Source organism: Danio aesculapii, chromosome 19 (assembly GCF_903798145.1).
Source record: "Danio aesculapii chromosome 19, fDanAes4.1, whole genome shotgun sequence".
Classification (NCBI taxonomy): Eukaryota; Metazoa; Chordata; class Actinopteri; order Cypriniformes; family Danionidae; genus Danio; species Danio aesculapii.
Window position 1 is genome coordinate 32,661,991 of NC_079453.1, and position 19,999 is coordinate 32,681,989.

Consider the following 19,999-nt stretch of genomic DNA (forward strand, 5'->3'; position numbering starts at 1 on the left):
TTTTATATCTTATTCTAACTTACAGGATTTTCAGATATAAGCAAATTAGATTTTTCTGTAATGCAATGTAGTAATGTTTTTGCTCAAGGAAGACTCTTGACAATCTAAGGTCATATAAATAAGTGTGTCCTTGTTTTGTCATTAACTGTGTGTGAAGGATTAAGGACATTAAACCAGTGTTAAATGTAAATGTAAACAGTAAAACATAAATCATTGTCTTTGTTTATGTGCTTAAATTTGTTATATGTGAAACCTGTACTGCACAGCAAAAAACTACTATCAGACAATTGATCAATAATTGTGAAAGGTCAGCTGAAAGACTTTATTTTGTTTTTTGTCTTCTTCTGCAGCTGAATTACCTCCGCCCTACACAGCCATTGCCAGTCCAGATGCAGGAGGAGTGCCAGTCATCAACTGTCGAGTGTGCCAGTCTCTTATAACTCTGGATGGCAAACTCCATCAGCATGTGGTGAAGTGCACCGTCTGTAATGAGGCCACGGTAAGAGAACCTGACTGCAGATAGAGCTTAGTCATGCACTCCTTTAGTCCACCATCTTTCTCTTTGATTTATAACCAAAAGCTTTTGCCACTTCACAGATTTTTTGCATGTTCTCACACTTTAGTGTTTCAGATCATCAAACAAATTTAAATATAAGTAAAAAATAACACAAGTAAACATTTCAGGCAGTTTTTAAATGAAGGCTTTTCTTATTAAGGGAAAACAAAAAGACAAAACTACATGGCCCTCAATGTAAAAGTGTTTGCCCAGATGCCCCCCTCACCTGTTTAACTTAACATAACTTAACTCGAGTTTAATTTCTCTTGTCACACCTAGGCCTGATTACGGCCACATCTGTTTGAAATCAAGAAATCACCTAAAATAGAACCTGCCTGACAAAGTGAAGTAGACCAAAAGATCCTCAAAAGTATAGCCTTTATCTACAAATGGCAAAAATATGGAACAGTTTTCACTGGAGAGGTCGGCCACCAAAATTACTAGGGACATCTCATCCAAGAGGTCAGTAAAGACCCACAAAAACATCCAAAGAACTGCAGGCCTCACTTGCCTCAGTTAAGGTGAGTGTTCATGACTCCACCATAAGAAAGAAACTGGACTGAGTTCCCAGACAAAAACTATTGCTGAGCAAAAAGAACATAAAGGCTCATCTCAGTTTTGCCAGAAAACATCTTGGTGATCCCAAGACGTTTGGAACAATACTTTGTGGACTGATGAGACAAAACTTTAGCTCTTGAAAGGTTTGTGTCCCATTATGTGTGGCATAAAAGTAACACTGCATTTCAGAAAAAGAACATCATGCCAACAGTAAATTGTGGTGGTGGTAGTTTGATGGTCTGGGGCTGTTTTGCTGCTTCAGGACCTTGAAGACTTGCTTTAATAAATGGAACTTTGAATTCTGCTGTGTATATCCTGAAGGACAATGTCTGGCCATTTGTTAGTGACCTCAAGCTGAAGCAAACTTGGGTTCAGCAGCAGGACAATGATCCAAAGCACATCAGCAAGTCCACTTCTGAATGGCTGAAGAAAAGTAAAATGAAGATTTTGGAGTGGCCCAATTAAAGGCCTGACCTGAATCCAATTGAGGTGCTGTGGCACGACCTTAAAAATGCGGTTCATGTTTGAAAGCCCTCCAATGTGGCTGAATTACAACAATTTTGCAAAGATGGGTCAAAGTTCTTCCACAGCGCTGTAACAGACTAATTGCGATTATTGAAAACGCTTGATTACAGTTGTTGCAGCTAAGGGGAATCCAACCAGTTATTAGTTGGGGGGGGGGGGGGGGGGGTTATTTGTGTTTACTTGTGTTATCTTTGACTAATAAAAATTAGTTTGATGATCTGAAACATTAAAGTGTGACAAACAAAAAAAGAAATCAATAAGGGGAAAACATTTTTTTTACACCACTGTATATTATTTTCTGTATTTTAAAAATAAATAATTACTTTCAATAGTGAAAGTCTACATTAAATGAAAATTTCACAAGGTATAATAACACAAGAGATTTCTGTTTAAGTAGATGTAAGCAGAGCTTTCTATCCATTTGTGAAAGGTCACATGACATTGACGACTGTAGTAATGGATGCAAAAATTTCAGTTTTGCCATTACAAATATACATTTTATTTTAAAATGTAAAAAAATAGACAACAATATATTTTACATATTACAGTTCTTACTGTATTTTTGACACAACCTTGGTGAACATAAGAGACTTTCAGATTTCTGAAAGCCAGCTGAAAGATAAATGTTCACGAATGAAGTTTCACATTATATAACATTGCAATTAGTTAAATGGCCTCATTTATCAAACAGATTGCCTTTATTAATCAACTTTAATAGTATAAACAGCATATGTAATTGCACATTAGTTTATTAATGAAGCAAGCATAAATAATAACCACAGACTACTAAATGCTGTTTTTTGGCATATCTCTTAATCTTGTTTGTGACATGTTGATCTGATCTCTGGGCTATTTTCAAATCCAGACTAAAAAGAAGTTACATTTACTACAATGTTTAACATATAAGTTTATAGAAAAGTTGATGATCAACATGAATGTGGACTAAACACAAGTGTGAAGTTTTCTCAGAGAATAATGATTCAATTTCTGTCTATTCTGCAGTTATTGCTATCCTTTTACCTGCTCATCTGACCACAGTAAAAATCAGATACAGAATGTATGTCTCCTCACAGCCTTAAAGTAAATGTGTTTGAGATGATAGATCCACATGCACGGCTATAAGTGTTGTGCTCAATGGGGCTGAATTGCACCTTAATTGAGTTGTCTGCATGAGAAACACTTTGCATGAAAAGTGGACACTTAATGGAATTGCTGAGTGACCTGATTTACTTAATGGCATAAAAAATACAGATTTGAAATAGGGCTGGGCACAGAAATGTAAAAATTAAGAAATTCAATGAATAATTAAATATGCTTGATTTGATAAATATTATGTTTTTTGTATTCTACATTCTACTCATTGTATGCATTTGAAATAAAAGATGGGTTTTGTTTTAATGTACCCATGTGTAGGCATGGGCCGGTATAAGACTCTGACGTTAATAACCTTGATAACGGTGATAACCTTGGATAAAAATATCACGGTTTTAAGTTATTGTGATTACTGCTCTAAAATAAGTTCTTTTTAAGGGTGCTTTCACACCTGTAGATCGATTGTTTTGTTCTGAAACAGGGATTAAAATTGTTGCAATGTTGCACCTTGCTCTTGGTGCAGTTCGCTTTCACATGGCAAAGTTTCTAAATGGATCAAAATAGTTAAAACAAATCACGAGCGGGTAAACTCTCCTCACATTGGTCAGAGTTCTACTGTTTATTTTTCAGTCCAACTCAGCTGTCACGCGTCCTTATTTTAATTTATGACAATGAACAATAAGACATTATAAAATGAAAAGCTGCACTTTAATTTTGAATGGTGACACCAACAGACATCGTCACCAAATATATATCAGAGGTAAAACTTTCTCATACAAATCTTTTCGCTAGAATTATGCATGATAGCCTTTACATAGAGAGAAACAACTCAACGGATAAACAGCTCTCGTTAATTGTTCAGCATGCTTTGACTTTCGTATTTGACATGAAACGCACATTTACCATTAGGAATGATGACATCCTGTCCCAGTCATCATTCTCTCTTCATATAGCCATTTATGCCTATTACATATCCATAACACACTGTGGTATAGCTGGTTGGTTAGTTCGTTGGATCGTATTGCTTTCTCACTACAATCGATCCACTCCAGAGTTTGTTTCAATCGAGCATAGACCACCTCATTCAGGCATTCTTGGACCGAGTGTGTTGGCACGGATCCACTAACCGCGCTAACTAGGGAAACGCACCAGGTTCCGTAACAAAAGTCAAGGTGTGAAATCACCCTAAATGTCTGTTTTTTCCCCTTTGAACACAATATATTTTATTTTGAGAAACTTTTATCATATTTTGGGACAGTAAACATGTCAGGCTAAATAAGTTGAATAAATCATTGACTTTTGCTCTCTTCATTAGGTTTCAAAACAGATTTTATTACAATTTAAAATGGCATCTTGGATATCTTTTCTGCAGAAGATACTGTTGTCCTGAAAAACTGAAATAAAAACGTAAATAAAAATGTCTTACACATACCGTATGAACGGTATAGTAGAACATTTTGGTGGTTTTAAAAACTTGAATTTTTCAAACCGCGGTATACCTTGAAAACAGTGATCGTCCCATGCCTACCCATGTGTACTTTGTTAACTGTATTATGTATTATTAAAATAATAATAATAATATTCCCATCTCAATTTCTTTTCATTAATTCACCACTAGTAAACAAATGTTCACTGTACATTTTTAGATATATTAATGATATCTGTATTGATCTAATCAAATTGATAGCTTGCAAACCGGGACATCTGAATCCACACCCAGCCCAGTTTTAGAGTGTACAATACCACTGATGAATAGAGCTAACATTGATTATTGATCATAAACTGTGTGCCATCTTGTATTATTTTACATAAACCTGTGCAGTTCATTTATAATACCCCTTATTATGCTATTTTAAAGGGATAGTTCATGCAAAAATTTAAATTTTGCTTACTATTTGCTCAAGTTGTTCCAAATCTTTTTAAGTTTCTTTCTTCTGTTAAACACTAAATAAAATATTTTAAAGAAAGTTGAAAGCCTTTAACCATTGACTGGCATACTAGGAAAACAAATACTATGGAAGTGAATGGTTACAGGTTTTCAGCTTTTTCAAAATATCCTCTTTTGAGTTCAGCAGAAAAAAAGATACAGTTTTGGAACAACATAAGGGAGAATAAATAATGACAGAATATTTGGTTTTGGGTGAATTATCCCTTTAAAGATTTTAATGTTGTTTTGGAGGGCTCCTACAATCGGTTTACATCTAATCTAGGCATACAAACTCTTTCAATTTCTCACATTGCAAATTGTTTAAGGATCTGGTCCCTCTAATGCAGGGTTTCACACTGTGTCTTATCATTCGGTTATATAATTTTTACACAGTACAGTTGATAGTGGCAGCCAATGAATATCAAGTTGTTACAAATCTACGTAGGTTTGTGAATAATGTGAATTTTTCCCTTTGGGTGACAGTAACTCCATTCATCATGCACTTTGGTCTTCGAATCTTTGCAGACCATTTTTCTTTTTACATTCAGTAGTGAATATTAAAGCACACTGAACTGAGCTTAAACACTGAAAACTGAACTACACTGTTTCAATTTACTATGATCTTCTATGTGAAGCTGCTTTGACACAATCTACATTGTAAAAGCGCTATACAAATAAAGGTGAATTGAATTTAATTGAATTGAATTCATCACTCATTCATTCATTTTCCTTCAGCTTAGTCCCTTATTTATCAGGGGTCGCCACAACGGAATGAACCGCCAACTATTCTGGCATATGTTTTATGCAGCGGATGCCCTTTCAGCCGCAACCCAGTACTCGGAAACAACTAGCAGCTACGTCATACAAAAACGATTTCAATAAAAAGGCTTTCCATGGCTACATATTTGACATTTCATATTGGTTTAGTGTAGTTTTATTTGGCACGGAATCAGAAGTTGCCATGCAGACCTGACCTCAATAGGAGGTATTATTAAAAGGTTGTTCTGTCTGAAGTTATTAAGAAAGCCTTTGACTGTTCCATATAAAAACATCATTATTCAATACATACAGATGAAGTTTGATAATAGTTCAACCCTCGCCCACTTGCTATCCTTTGGTTTAGTGCCTGATTATTCAGGGGTCGGAATAGTTCAACCAAAAATGAGAATTCTTTAATTTACACACCCTTAAGTTGCTCCAAACCTGCAGGATTTCATCATTCTGTTAAACATAAAAGAAGATTTTTTTTAAATATGCCGACTGCCAAACAGTTGACTGTAAAGTATTTTTATCAGGGGTCGCCACAACGGAATGAACCGCCAACTATTCTGGCATATGTTTTAGTAAATTACTAAATTTTTTCCTATTATGGATGTCAATGGCTACTGTTCACTGCGTGGTGACTAGCATTCTTCAAAATATCTTCTTTTGTGTTCAACAGAGGACATTTATGTAGGTTTTGAAACAACTTAAGAAATAAAAAATTGTTTACAAAAATGTTTTGAGAGTAAATTTTACCTGTAAATTTGGAATTAAAGGGAATATATTCAGTTATGTTAAATTACCATGATTGATGTCTTGTATATTGTGGTTCATCTGAATTGTGAGGTGTCTGCTTTTTTACAGCCTATAAAGAATCCACCAACAGGAAAGAAGTATGTTAGATGTCCTTGCAACTGCCTGCTAATCTGTAAAGACACGTCTAGGAGGATAGGATGCCCTCGACCCAACTGGTAAGTGTTGAAGACACATTTCAGAGGGTCATTTAGTCGCTATGTGTTATGAGATCTGCAACGGTATATTACAGCAGACGTGCACTACCATAAACACTCAAACAAACAGTGCTTGTTTCCAGTTTGAATGGCTCTGGGATTTGCACTGTAAAGCTCTGAACCCTGTAAAGTCTGACATTTGAAAAAACATTCAGTCAGATTTTTTTTTAAATAGAACAGTTTATTGAAATTTAAGAACACACACATAAACACAGAGGAATAAACTGGTAAAACTGCTTTAATGAAATTTGGGGAAAATACAGATTGAAAAATGTGCAATAAGCATGTGTTCTATTCCTGACAAAATTTAAATGTTTAATGTAATCATAATGAAAAACCTGATAACGATCTAAAATATCTAAACCCTGATAAAAATAAGTCTTATGGTTTGTCATTAAGAATGTACAGTGCATTCGGAAAGTATTCAAAGCGCTTCACTTTTTCCACATTCTTTTGTGTTAAAGCCGTATTCCAAAATGGATTAAATTAATTTATTTCTTCAAAATTCTACACACAATACCCCATAATGACAATGTGAAAAAAATGTTTTTGAAATTGTTGCTAATTTATAAAAAAATTAAAAACCTGAAAAATCACTTATTTATATGCGTCTAAATTCAAAACCTAATAAAATCATGTCTAAAAAAACAACAGGAATCTGAAAACCTCTCTATATACTTATACAGGGAACTATAATGTTACTTTTTACAGTAAATTCTCACTTAAAAATGTAAAGGCATTCACTCTGTTTAGAGAAATCTAAATATTAGTATACATATTTTTCTCTCAAAAAATATTTCTGTAGTTTTTGTTGTTGAGGTCAAAACATATGAACATAAGTAAGTACAGTAAGTACATGTAGTTAATTAATTTAATTCATTACTTATAGTTACACTGTTACAAGGTAATAACTGTGTAATCACTGTAAAAGAACAACAACTTTTACTGAAAGCATGCAGCATGATTGTGTACAACAGCTGTTCAGCATTCTAATCATCTTAATAATTTCGAGACCTTTTTTCTTTCAGATTTAGTAGTTGAAGTTTTACATTCTTATTATTAGCATGTTCAGTTTTTTAAAGATGTGAAAAAAGCTGATGTTGTTTGTATGGGCCCCCAGCAGACGCATCATCAACCTGAGCCCAGTGATGGTGATCCCGGAGGAGCAGCCGGCTCAGCCAGCTCTACCCGTCCAGCCGGAGGGTATGCGTGTGGTCTGCGGCCACTGCGGAAACACATTCCTTGTACGGTCCCGCATCCTTTTATTAATATTTCATCTTTGATTTATTCAGTGCGTGTTTCTTTCGGTTTCAGTATGTGAAAGGACAGAACGCATTTACACTGCCGTTCAAACTTTAGGGTTCAGTAGAGGTTGTTAGATTTTAAGATTTAGAAATATCTGAGTTAGTGCTGTCAAATGATTAATTGTAATTATGCAATATCATCCAAGTTTATGATTTAGTTTAGTTTAATTTGGGCAAAACTAGCTTAAAATAAAAATTCAAAATAAATAAATACAAAAAAATCATTTAATGTTGGTTCTGATATAAATTTTATTTTCTTATTTTTTTTTACTTTTTTTTATAAAAATTTTGAAATAATTTTGATTAGAATTTTTATGAAAAGCACTTTGAATCACCATCAATTATGAAATATGCTATATAAATAAATTAGTTTTGTTTTTGATTACCATTTTTTCACTTTAAATATTTTACATTTCTGATGGATTTCTGGATGGAATAAAATTGTTTTTTCTGCTAAATTTAACGGGATTGTTCCCTCAAATTTATTTACTCAATATTTACTGACCCTTGAGTGGGTTCTAAAGCTTTGTTAGTTTCCTTGCGTACAGTTTTCCAACATTCTTCAAAATATCTTCTTTTGTCTTTTACGGAAAACAGAGACACATAGAAGGTCTGGAACAAGTGCTCCTGCCAGACTCAGAGATCGGCTGAATAGATTAAAAAGCGTTAAAATACAACTGTTCAGAAGAATTGTAAAATGAGTCCAAGATAAAAGTTCATCCAAGATAAAAGTTTGTCTTTACATAATATATTTACGCATGTACTGAGTATATTTATGTATATATGTATAAATACACACTGTATTGTATATACATACTGTCGCCCATAAATACATACACACATACTGTACATAAAATGCAAAAATATTCAAAATAAATATATTTACATGCAAGCCTCAAAGCAAGAAGGTCGCTGGTTTGAGTTCCAGCTGGATCAATTGGCATTTCTATGTGGAGTTTGCATGTTCTCCCCGTGTCCTAGTGGGTTTCTTCCGGGTGCTCCGGTTTCCCCCACAAGTCCAAAAGCATGCGCTATAGGTGAACTGAATAAAGTAAATTGGCCTAGTGTATGTGTGTGAATGAGTATGTATGGATGTTTCCCAGTACTCTGTTGCAGCTGGAAGGGCATCTGCTGTGTAAAACATATGCTGGATAAAGGCGGTTCATTCTGCTTTGGTGACCTCTGATGAATAAAAAGACTTAGCCGAAGGAAACGAATTAATAAATATTTATATTTATAATTTGCATTATATATAACAATTTAGAGCAGCTCGGTGGCTCAGTGGTTAGCATTCTTGCCTCACAGCAAGAAGGTCGCTGGTTCGAGTCCGTATCATGTATTAGGTCGTAGTGTATGAGTGTGTGTGTGATTGTGAGAGTGTATGGATGTTTACCAGTACTGGGTTGCAGATGGAAGGGCATCCGCTGCAAAAAACATATGTTGGAATAGTTGGCGGTTCATTCCGCTGTGTACACAGTATGCACAAATATATTTTGTAAATATGAACTTTACTTTTGGATGTGATTAATAGTTTGACAGCACTAATTTTAATGTATTTACACATTTGATTTATTGTTGTAGAATTTTCAGCATAATTTCAGCATAAAATCACATGATCCGTCAGAAATCATTTTAATATCCTTATTTGGTGCAAAAAATACAGTATTAGTAGCATTATGGTTTTAAAAAAATGTTGTTGTTTTTTTTTAAAACTGTGAATTTTTTTTTAGGATTCTCTGAATAATAAAACAAAAACATGAAGTTGAAGTCAGAATTATTAGCCCCCCTGTTTATTTTTTTCCCCAATTTCTGTTTAACGGAGAGATTTTTTTCAACACATTTCTAAATATAATAGTTTTAATAACTCATCTCTAATAACTGATTTATTTTATTTTTGCCAGGATGACAGTAAATAATATTTCACTAGATATTTTTCAAGACACTTCTATACAGCTTAAAGTGACATTTAAAGGCTTAACTAGGTTAATTAGGAAAGTTATTGTATAATGATGGTTTGTTCTGCAGACTATCAAAAAAAATATAGCTTAAAGGGGCTAATAATTTTGAACTTAAAATAGATTTAATAAAATTAAAAACTGCTTTTATTCTAGTCGAAATAAACCAAAAGACTTTCTCCAGAAGAAAAAATATTATCAGACATACTGTGAAAATTTCCATGCTCTGTTAAACATCTTTTGGGAAGGAAAAAAATTCAAATGGGGGCTAATAATTGTGACTTCAACTGTATGCATATAATATGTTTAAGCTATGTTTCTTAGTAAAGAGACAAGGTCAGTTTGTATGAAGAACAAATAACCATTTTCACAATAGAAACCCACGTTTGTAATCTTGTACAAAAATATTAATTGTATAAATATGAGATACATTAGCAAAACCAATTACTTTATGAACCTGCATGTTCATATAGGGCATTTTTCTTTTAACATTTGCAGAAACTCTTCACCAGAGACGAAGTAAATAGTGTTGACCTCTGGCTTAAATCATGATAATAAAGCTCACTGGTTTTCCAGAAGCAAAAGAAGAATGACCAGACTTCCTGACTAAATTAGATGGATATAAATATTGTAATCTGATCAGTGTTTATATCAAAATAAAAGCCCAAATTAGCCTCTATTTTTCATACAATGTTATTGCGTCTCTTTAAAAGACTTTTATTTTTATTTTGTATTTTAATATAAAGACTTAATATTGGACTGCTTTTTTATTTGTGAATGAACGTTTTGATGAATAGATTTTCAATGGTGGTGACAAAAATATCTTAGATTTGATTAAACATCTCTTCATTTGTGTTCTGAAGGTGAATTTATTTCTTATGAGTTTGTAATGAAACAAATGAGGGTAAGTAAATGATGACAACAGTTTCACTTTTAGACAAACTAACCCAAAGTGTAAAAGTAAGTTCAATTAAACCTGAACCTATCATGTTTGAACACTGTCAAAAAATCATTTGTCAAGTGGGTCCACTGACCCTGAATCAAGACTGCTGTAGATTATGAACAAATTTCTTACATTTTTTGCTATGTTTGCTGATTCTGAACTAACTTCCCTTCTAACTTCCCTCTTTTTTTTTGCAGTGGATGGAGCTTCGATTTAATACCCTGGCCAAGTGCCCACATTGCAAAAAAATGTGAGTCGCCATCATTTTCCATATACTGTATCTATGTGTCAATCCTCCACCGGCGATGTGGCGTTCTCATGAATCTCTGCGGTCAGGCTTGAGTTTGTAGAAGTGAAAGTAAATAAGCCCTTGCGAGCTGCAGTTTGAAAGAGGGGCAATGTGATGCCAGTCACCTGAGAGAGCGGCACACCATGCTGACATACTGAAACACGAGTCCTGTACACTAGTGACGCCGCAAGGGAGAGTTATGACAACAGATGCACGGCACACATGAATGGAGACCAGTGCTCATCCGACATGCTGAGAAATTCGTCCATTTCCAGTGAATTTGAAGAGGCAGAGATGAAGAGACGAGCAGCAAACGGAGAGAAATTAAGCACCTTAAGCTATCTGAGTTATTGCGAATCTTGAAGAATGTTTGAAAGTCTGATCACATGAGAGGCATGTGAAGGGTCACGGTGAGATTTAATGGGTCGCAGAGAGGAAAAAGAGCAGGCCATGTGACTCACTGACACAGTTCTCTATTGACTGTTAGTGTTTGTAGGGCTCTGAGGTTTTAGAAGTGAAGTTGATCTTACATCTGAAAGGCTTAGAACATTATATTTATATATGTTTATGTTTATATAAGCTACATACTCACACAGGACAAGTGATGAAAAATATATGAATAGCTAATGTATATTAAAACTTAATCGTAGTTCAATAGGCAAATAATTTATAAAAAAAGATAAAAGAGGAGTGTTGTATTGTTACATGAGTAAACTACATTAAACAAAATTAACTAACAATGAAAAGTACTTTGGTAAATGCCTAATTTTTACTCTAACATTTGTTATTTTATATTCAAGAGTTCACACTTAGCCGATGATTAATTATAAGCTTGTTTGGCATGCTGTCACGGGAGAGAGCCCTAGGCTCATAAGATCCTCGAGCCCAGGGCTCCCTCCCGTTGCAAGGCGAGAGGAGAGTTTGAGCTCAGGTAGATCTCGAGAACTCCCCTGCTGCAATAACCAATGAACAGCCAGTGATTGCTCTTGAGAGATAACCATTTACTAGGAGCATGTCTATTGTGCCGGTTTGGATTAGTAAATTAACTTATGTTGCATGTTTTTTGGACAGTGGGAGGAAACCGGGGAACCCGGGGTTAACCCACGTGAGCACGGGGAGAAATTCAAACTCTGCACAGAAATGTCTGCAGGTTTGGTAAAGCCTGGAACCAGAGACGTTGTTGCTGTGAGGCAACAGTGCTAAGCACTGGGCCACCGTGTCACCCATCTAGGAAGGAGGAGGAGTAGAGGTGGTAGGGGGGATTCTTCAATAACAATCATAAGCACGTGATCCTCTCGAAATTAGTTTGTAAATAAACTTAACTTAGCGACTACATTATACTAAATCAAAATATTATTTCTTTAAAACAAATATCTGACAATGTCAATAGCATGTTTTTTACAGCTTTCAGAAACAAAAAATAAAATACATAAAAAAACATAAAAAATTTTATTATTTTTGTTACTTAAAATAAAAACAATATAACGTAAATAAAAATATCTTTCTCTTTATACAAATAGATAATCTTTCTTCATCTGCTTTCCAAAGATTTGTCTTTCATTCTCATTTAGTTCAAATTCAACGTACTAACTTCAACTTACTTACAACTGCCATATTAATATATTTAGCATATTAATATATTAAATTATATATTATATGTTGTAAACACAAACACTGGAATTTTACAAACACAAACACTGGTGGGTGGCATGCGCCTTAGTGTCCCATCAGTGACTATATCCCACCATATTGCACTGATGCGAGTGTGATATTACAATTATACAACAGTTTGATGGCATAATCATGTATATATAAAAGAAAATCAAACACGAGAGTCTAAAAACCTTTTTGTTAGAGAAACTACTTTCTTCCGCCATTAATTTACGTCTGTAGCTGACGTCAGAACAGCAGAAACCGTTTCTAATTCACCAACGCCATTTTAGAGCTAGTATTTGAATGATTTGCTATAGCGTAATGTCTAAAATGAAAACAGGTGATTTTGCTGACATTTACAAGATTATAAGGCTGAACGGTATAAATGCCATCAGTCTACAGAGATTTCCTAGTATTTCTCTGTTGAAACACAAGATCGCAATAATTAACCCTAAAAAGCCAAAGCAACGCAATCACTACAAGATTACTGTTGTGTTTGCAATAAGGAGAAACGCTAAACACATGCGGGCATTTCTTTTTTCTTCCTTTTTACTGAACTAGTCTGCAGTAATGAAAACAGGAGATGCATTAGAAACAACAAATGACCAACGAAAAAGTAACTCAGGTTTATATAAAGAGTAGCCAAAACCAAATACATACATTTCTGATATGTGAATCCCATTTCACAGTCAATACACTATAAATATATGGTATAAATACAGCACTGCAACATAAAAGAGAGAGATTGACTTAGAATGTCACTTACCAGTTTTATAATGATTTTATCAGCTATAGTTAGAAATTACGCTGTTTTTCTCTTTAAAGGGCTTATTATGTAGCCTCAGTCGCCATTTTGAGGATTAGCAACATCAACCGTCTTTGCTCTGCTCAGACAGGCTGATGGCCGCCAATGCGCTGTTTCTCAGAAATTAAAAATATATAAAATAGGCACTATCCTTATAAATAAACTGCATAGATGCAATATAAACAACTACATTCTCAACTAAAAAAAGCCTCAAAAGTACATTATGTTGTCCAACAGCAGTAATATTTGTCAACCTGTAGAGTGTCCTCTGCTTGTAGCTGGATGTGAGGGTAATAATACACAAATGTGAAGGGTGAAGAGGCTGGAAGAGTGCTGTTATTTTGCAGAATATCAGCCAATCAGATTCAAGAACCAGACAGAACTGTTGTATAACATGTGGCAATATACAGCCATATCGCACTGCTACTCGTGTGATATTGCTCATATATATTAGTACTGTATTCTTGACACTTTTTGTCCTCTTCTGCTGCAATCAGTCTGATTTTGTTTTTTACTTTTTAATTGTATTTTATATATGAAAGTGTATTTTATGTTATGTTCTGTGCTTCTGTTTTAATTGTGACCTTTTAACATTCGGTAAGAGGTTTACAGATGAAAAATAGACATTGTTGGCTAATTCTGGCACATTTTACAGTAATGTATATTAATGTACATTGACCCTGTAAACAAATAAACTAAACTTATTATTTATTTATTATTTTATTTATACAATTATTAAAATTACTAAATTAAACAATAAGTAAACAAAAAGTTAATGTTTGATTTTGTTTACCAACAATAAATAACAAATGTAATTTAATAAAGGCACTTTGGACCTTAATATTTATTGTGATGACTTCTTAAAACATCCATAATTTTCTGTTTGGTACTAACAAAACAAATCTGTCTTTTGTAAGGCCAGTGTGTGTTCTGCATATGAACATTCTGGTGTCGTTTGAAAATAGTGCACATAATAATTGAGTTTATTTTTTTCTATGGGGAGTTCAATTTGCTTTTAGACAAGCTGGTGGGTGGAAAAACAGGATTTAAAAAAAGACCAATGTAAAATCCACTCTTTATCTGTATTGTAGCTAGTTTTGATGTTGGCATTCCTGGGTATTATCCAATGAATATACAATCTGCTTTTCTCATACATTCCAGCAATGAAATCATTATATTTCTGCACTGAGAGCTGATGCAGAGCAGCTGAAAGTTTGTGTTGTGTTTTATTCAGCACTGGCATTAATTTTGGTGTGTTTGTCTGTAGATCCTCTGTAGGCAGTGCTTTACCTAGAAGACGCTGCTGTGCCTACATTACAGTAGGAATGATCTGCATTTTCATCGGTATTGGTTTAACAGTGAGTATGTTTCTTGGTCTTAAAAAGTTTTGTTAGTTTCAGTAATATTTTTTTTCTTTGAAGGAAATTTTATTTGGCAAAGATGGATTAAATTGATCGAAAGGGTGAGCAAAGGTATTTATGTCAAAAAGGATGTTCTGAAATGTCCATTTATCAGAAAATGTCCAATTCAGCTTGCATCACAGAAATAAATTACATGATACAAGGCAGGACAGATCCATGTTTCATATTGTTGACGCCAGATTCTGACCCTACCATCCGAATGTCGCAACAGAAATCGAGACTCATCAGACCAGGCAACGTTTTTCCAATCTTCTATTGTCCAATTTTGTTGAGCCTGTGTGAATTGTAGCCTCAGTTTCCTGTTCTTAGCTGACAGGTGTGGCACCCGGTGGGATCTTCTGCTGCTGTAGCCCATCTGCCTCAAGGTTGGACATGTTGTGCATTCAGAGATGCTCTTCTTCATACCTTGGTTGTAACAAGTGGTTATTTGAGTTTCTGTTGCCTTTCTATCAGCTGGAACCAGTCTGGCCATTCTCCTCTGACCTCTGGCATCAACAAGGCATTTGCACCCACAGAACTGCCGCTCACTGGATATTTTCTCTTTTTTGTATCATTCTCTGTAAACCCTAAAGATGATTGTCTGTGAAAATCCCAGTAGATCAGCAGTTTCTGAAATACTCAGAGCAGCCCGTCTAGCACCAACAACCATGCCACATTCAAAGTCACTTAAATCCCCTTTCTTCCCCATTCTGATGCTCGGTTTGATCTGCAGCAGATTGTCTTGACCATGTCTACACGCCTAAATGCATTGAGCTACTGCCATGTGATTGGCTGATTAGAAATTTGCATTAACGAGCAGTTAGACAGGTGTACCTAAAAAAGTGGCCGGTGAGTGTTTATACACAATATGTATTCAGTATATATTTAACATAAAACAAAATAAATGCAAATCTTTGTTACTTTTTGTCGTGCTGAAAATGTAAATTGTACTTTAAATTAATATTTAATTATTCAAGTGTAGGTTTGGTCTTAATAACAATGAAAATAAAATAAAAGAAGAGATCATTCACATAATTTCACATACACACATCTCTCCTTACGTTTATACTATAGGTACATTTATAGTTTATTCATAATCACAGTCTCTGTGTCAGTCAAACTGTCCCTGCCCTGCAATAATCATCAATGATTTATTTCATAACTGAGGAATTTGGGACAGTTTTACACTTGAGACTCATAAAAAAAAAACTATTCTTCCTGGATACTCCTGGAGTACATTTTGGATACATTTTAAGTCGCAGGTTTTCTTTAGTAACACTTTTATTTGAGTCACACTTGTAAGTTACATCAGGATCAGATGATCATTAAAGCACATATTATGTTGCAGTTCCTAAAAACGTAACCAGCCGACTTACAAGTAACTCTCAAATTAGCACTAGCTAAGCGGTGATTTCGTACTCCTCATATACACAGTGTATGTTATTTGTTTTCCTCTCAGGTTGGCACTCAAGAGTTCGCCAGGCGTTATCATGCAACATACGTGTCCTGGGCCTTCGCGTACCTGCTGGGTCTCATCTGTCTGGTCCGGGCCTGCTATTGGGGAGCCATTAAAGTCAGCTATCCTGAAAACACCTTCGCATAGACAAGCATCCATCCTTCGAGTCCTTTTAGTGTTTGATTTCACTCGATTTGAACAGGTAAACCCATGGATGCGTAGTCCTGTTTCAAGAGCGTGAGTATCCAGGAGATTTGGTCCCTGCAAATGTCTTCAAATAGAGTTATTGATTAGCTCGGATGTTTCTTGAACTGATTTGAATGCGCAATATGACGACGAGAGGAGGAATCTGTGATTTTAAAAGGTTATAAGTTATTATATATTTCATTTTAGTGGGGTGGATGTCGAACATGTTTTACGTACTGCGTTTTGTTACCAACTTGACCAAAAGAGATGATCTTTTATGAACAATTTGCCCATTGCACTACAATTTTTATGCAATTCTTTTGTTGTGTTGCTGCTATTTCCCACAGCTGTCGTGAGCTGAGAGATGTTATGTGTTCAGAAATTCTGCCAACAGTGGCACGATGCGTCATTTCAAATGTTTATATATATATATATATATATATATATATATATATATATATATATATATATATATATCCGTTTCTAAAATCCTGTGCCAACCTTTTCTGTTGTTTGAGGATCTGAAATTTAGCAAACCCGTTCTTGACTGCTCAATCTCACTGTGAGCGATAATCATGCATTTTGTTTGTTTCGTTTGTGGCTTTAAAAGAATAAAAAAGAGCAGCATGTACAGTCACCGGACTTCTGAAACGAATATATTCTAGGCACGCAGTATATTTGATAGTGCTTGTGGTGTAATATTGATTGTTTTGCATATTTTTTGTTTTACAATATCTAAATATGTTATACTGAGGCACTTTTAATGGAAGTGAACAAAGATAAACATTGAAATTACTATTTAAATACTACTGGCACATTATAAAGAGAATAATGGATTTCAGATATGAATCACTTACACTACTAGGTTTAACATTTGTGGGATGTTTTTGAGAGATGGCACTATAGTTAATGAGGAATGCAGTACTAGATCAAAATGCTGCAAATCAGTAATACTGTCAAATATTATTACACACTGAAAAAAAAAATTTTTTTCAATTTATTTGGGCTGAATTTAAACAAACAAGATAAATTAAGTAACCTTCAGCTTAATTTGTTTGTTTAAATTCAGCTCAAATAAGTTGTTTACAATCGCTTAAATAAGTTTGTAATTTTAAAATCACTTTTAAATCATTTTTTCAGTGCAGTTTTAATTCTTTGTTTTCTACAATTCTGACCTTTTTCTTGTAATTCTAAATGGAGAAAGGATAGAATTGTGGAATTCTGATTGTTTTATTTAGATTTTGCAACTTTTACATTGAGTTTACAGCTCTGACTATAACCTATTTCAATTTAGATTTTTTTTCTCTCTCTGCGTTACAACTTTATTCCTTGCAATTGCAACTTCATGTGTGAAATTTCAAGTTTTTGCTGAAAATGATTTGAGTTCCTGCAATTTATTGGTGATCTATTTTTTATCTCACAGATAAACCAGATTTTGAGTTTATGCCTCACAATATTTCATTTTTTTCTTATTTTATTTGCTGCAAGTTTAACTCACAATTCATATAATTTCTCAAATTCAGATTTATTTTTCTGCACATCAAAATTTTTCTTAAACTTCTTTCTTTTATTCAGATTTTTCCCCTGATTTCAGCTTTCTTCGTCTTTTATTTCATGCAAGTTTACAATTGCAATTTTATAGGCAATTCGGAGTTGATTTCCTGCAATTCTGTGTGTATCTGTATCACAAGTTTATATCTGTTCTATATCAATGAAAATACAACTGTGGGATTGCATCTTGAATATATTACTACATTTTTTTACTACATTTTTCAGTGCAGTATTAATTCTTTGTTTTCCACAATTCTGACCTTTTTCAGAATCTTGGAATTCTAATTGTTTTATTTAAATTTTGTAACTTTTACGTTGAGTTTAAAGTTCTGACTATAATATAGTGCAATTTAGATTTTTTTCTCTCTCTGCGTTACAACTTTATTCCTTGCAAATTCATGTGTGAAATTTCAAGTTTTTGCTGAAAATGATTTGATTTCCTGCAATTTAATGGTGATGTATTTTATTGTTAATCTCACAGTTCAGATTTTTTAGTCAGATTTTGAGTTTATACCTCACAATATAGCATTTTCCTCTTATTTTATTTCCTGCAAGTCCAAATATATTCTTAGTTTTTTTCAAAATTCATTTTTTTTTGCTCTCAATTGATATTTTATTTCTCAAAATTCAGATTAATTTTTCTGTAAATCTAACTTTTTAAATAAAATTATGCTTTTATTCAGATTTTTCCCCTGATTTCTGCTTTCTCCGACTTTTATTACTTGCAAGTTTCCAATTGTGATTTTATAGGCAATTCTGAGTTTATTTCTTGCAATTCCATGTGTATCTGTATGGCATGTTTATATCTGTTCTATATCTATTAAAAAAACAATTGTGGGATTAAATCTTGCAGTTACCTTTTGAATATCTTTTAAAATTAAATTTACTGGTTACATATTATTATCAACATTGAGAGAAAGCTTTTCAAAAATATATATAAGCATTTATTTGAAACAGAACACTTTTGTAACCTTTTGTATTATTTATTTTCAAAAAAAAATTTACTGGACCCCAAACTTTTAAAGAATTGCTACTCTTTTCTGTACAATTTTACTGCTTCATTGCCATCACAAAGAAATATTTTAAAAGTTCTTAAATTGTGAAACAACTTAAAAAATATTTTAAAGAACTCAAATAATACACAAAGAATTGCATTAATAAGAGGTTGTGCATCATATCTTTACTTTTAGCGACCAAAAAAACAAAAAACATCTAAACTTCTATTCTAAGTGCCTCACCATAACATGATTCTTCCTGTGTTTAAAGAAAACAAGAGATGAAAAATACATGATTTTGTGGAAATCAACATTACACTACAAATGCTGTGAAACTGATGTTAACCTGGAGTATTCCTGTAATTTCCCTCACTGATTAAGCTCAATGACTCTTGCCGAATGGGAAATGACAAGTGCATGATTTTCCTTTGACTCTTTTGTATGCAGAAGCAGTGTTTTCTTGGTCTGTTACTGACAGGACATAGTGGAAATATTAAGCCACATGTCTCCTGCTTCTTCCCGTGTGTAGAATGTAAAAACACGCTCAATCTCACCATTCACCTGGCTAGTGTTGCTGTAGCTTACATTTACAGTAGTTCTGTATTTCGTCAAGACAAACGGAGATAACCATACTATCTTAACTTGTTCTGAATGTGACGAGCCAGTGAAGTCCTTGTACATAGGAAACTGAGCACACAAAGTCTGTAGTTCAAGTTGGAATATGGCTTGGGTCTTTTTAAAATGATAATTTCTCAATAAAATGGTAAAATATTTCTTGCTTTTTGATGCTTCGCTTGATTTCGGTTGTGAAATGTGTGCAATTTTTGTGTGTAGTGTTTATTATTGTATGTCACAATAGCCTCCTAAATGCCTTTCATTCCACACATTCTCTTATTTGGTGCTTTATACCAAATGACAGACTGTATAAATGGGATTGGCCTTGTCTCCACATTAACATGTATTGTATTTTCTATGGAGAACAATCTCCACAGTTTAAATATCTCCAATTGATATGGAAATATGGATTTTAAT

General features: G+C 33.9%; 1 protein-coding gene across 1 annotated transcript in view; it reads left to right on the top strand.

The window, feature by feature from the left end:
- The window catches only part of pip4p2 (phosphatidylinositol-4,5-bisphosphate 4-phosphatase 2), a 30,316-nt gene extending 13,491 nt beyond the window's left edge, over positions 1 to 16,825 (top strand). The window contains exons 2-7 of the mRNA XM_056480554.1: positions 351 to 499; positions 6,285 to 6,391; positions 7,551 to 7,674; positions 10,830 to 10,882; positions 14,647 to 14,737; positions 16,239 to 16,825. Coding sequence (XP_056336529.1) covers positions 351 to 499; positions 6,285 to 6,391; positions 7,551 to 7,674; positions 10,830 to 10,882; positions 14,647 to 14,737; positions 16,239 to 16,382 — 668 coding nt within the window. The 3' untranslated portion in view covers positions 16,383 to 16,825. The remainder of the gene's footprint in view (positions 1 to 350; positions 500 to 6,284; positions 6,392 to 7,550; positions 7,675 to 10,829; positions 10,883 to 14,646; positions 14,738 to 16,238) is intronic.
- Positions 16,826 to 19,999: the final 3,174 nt, after the last annotated feature.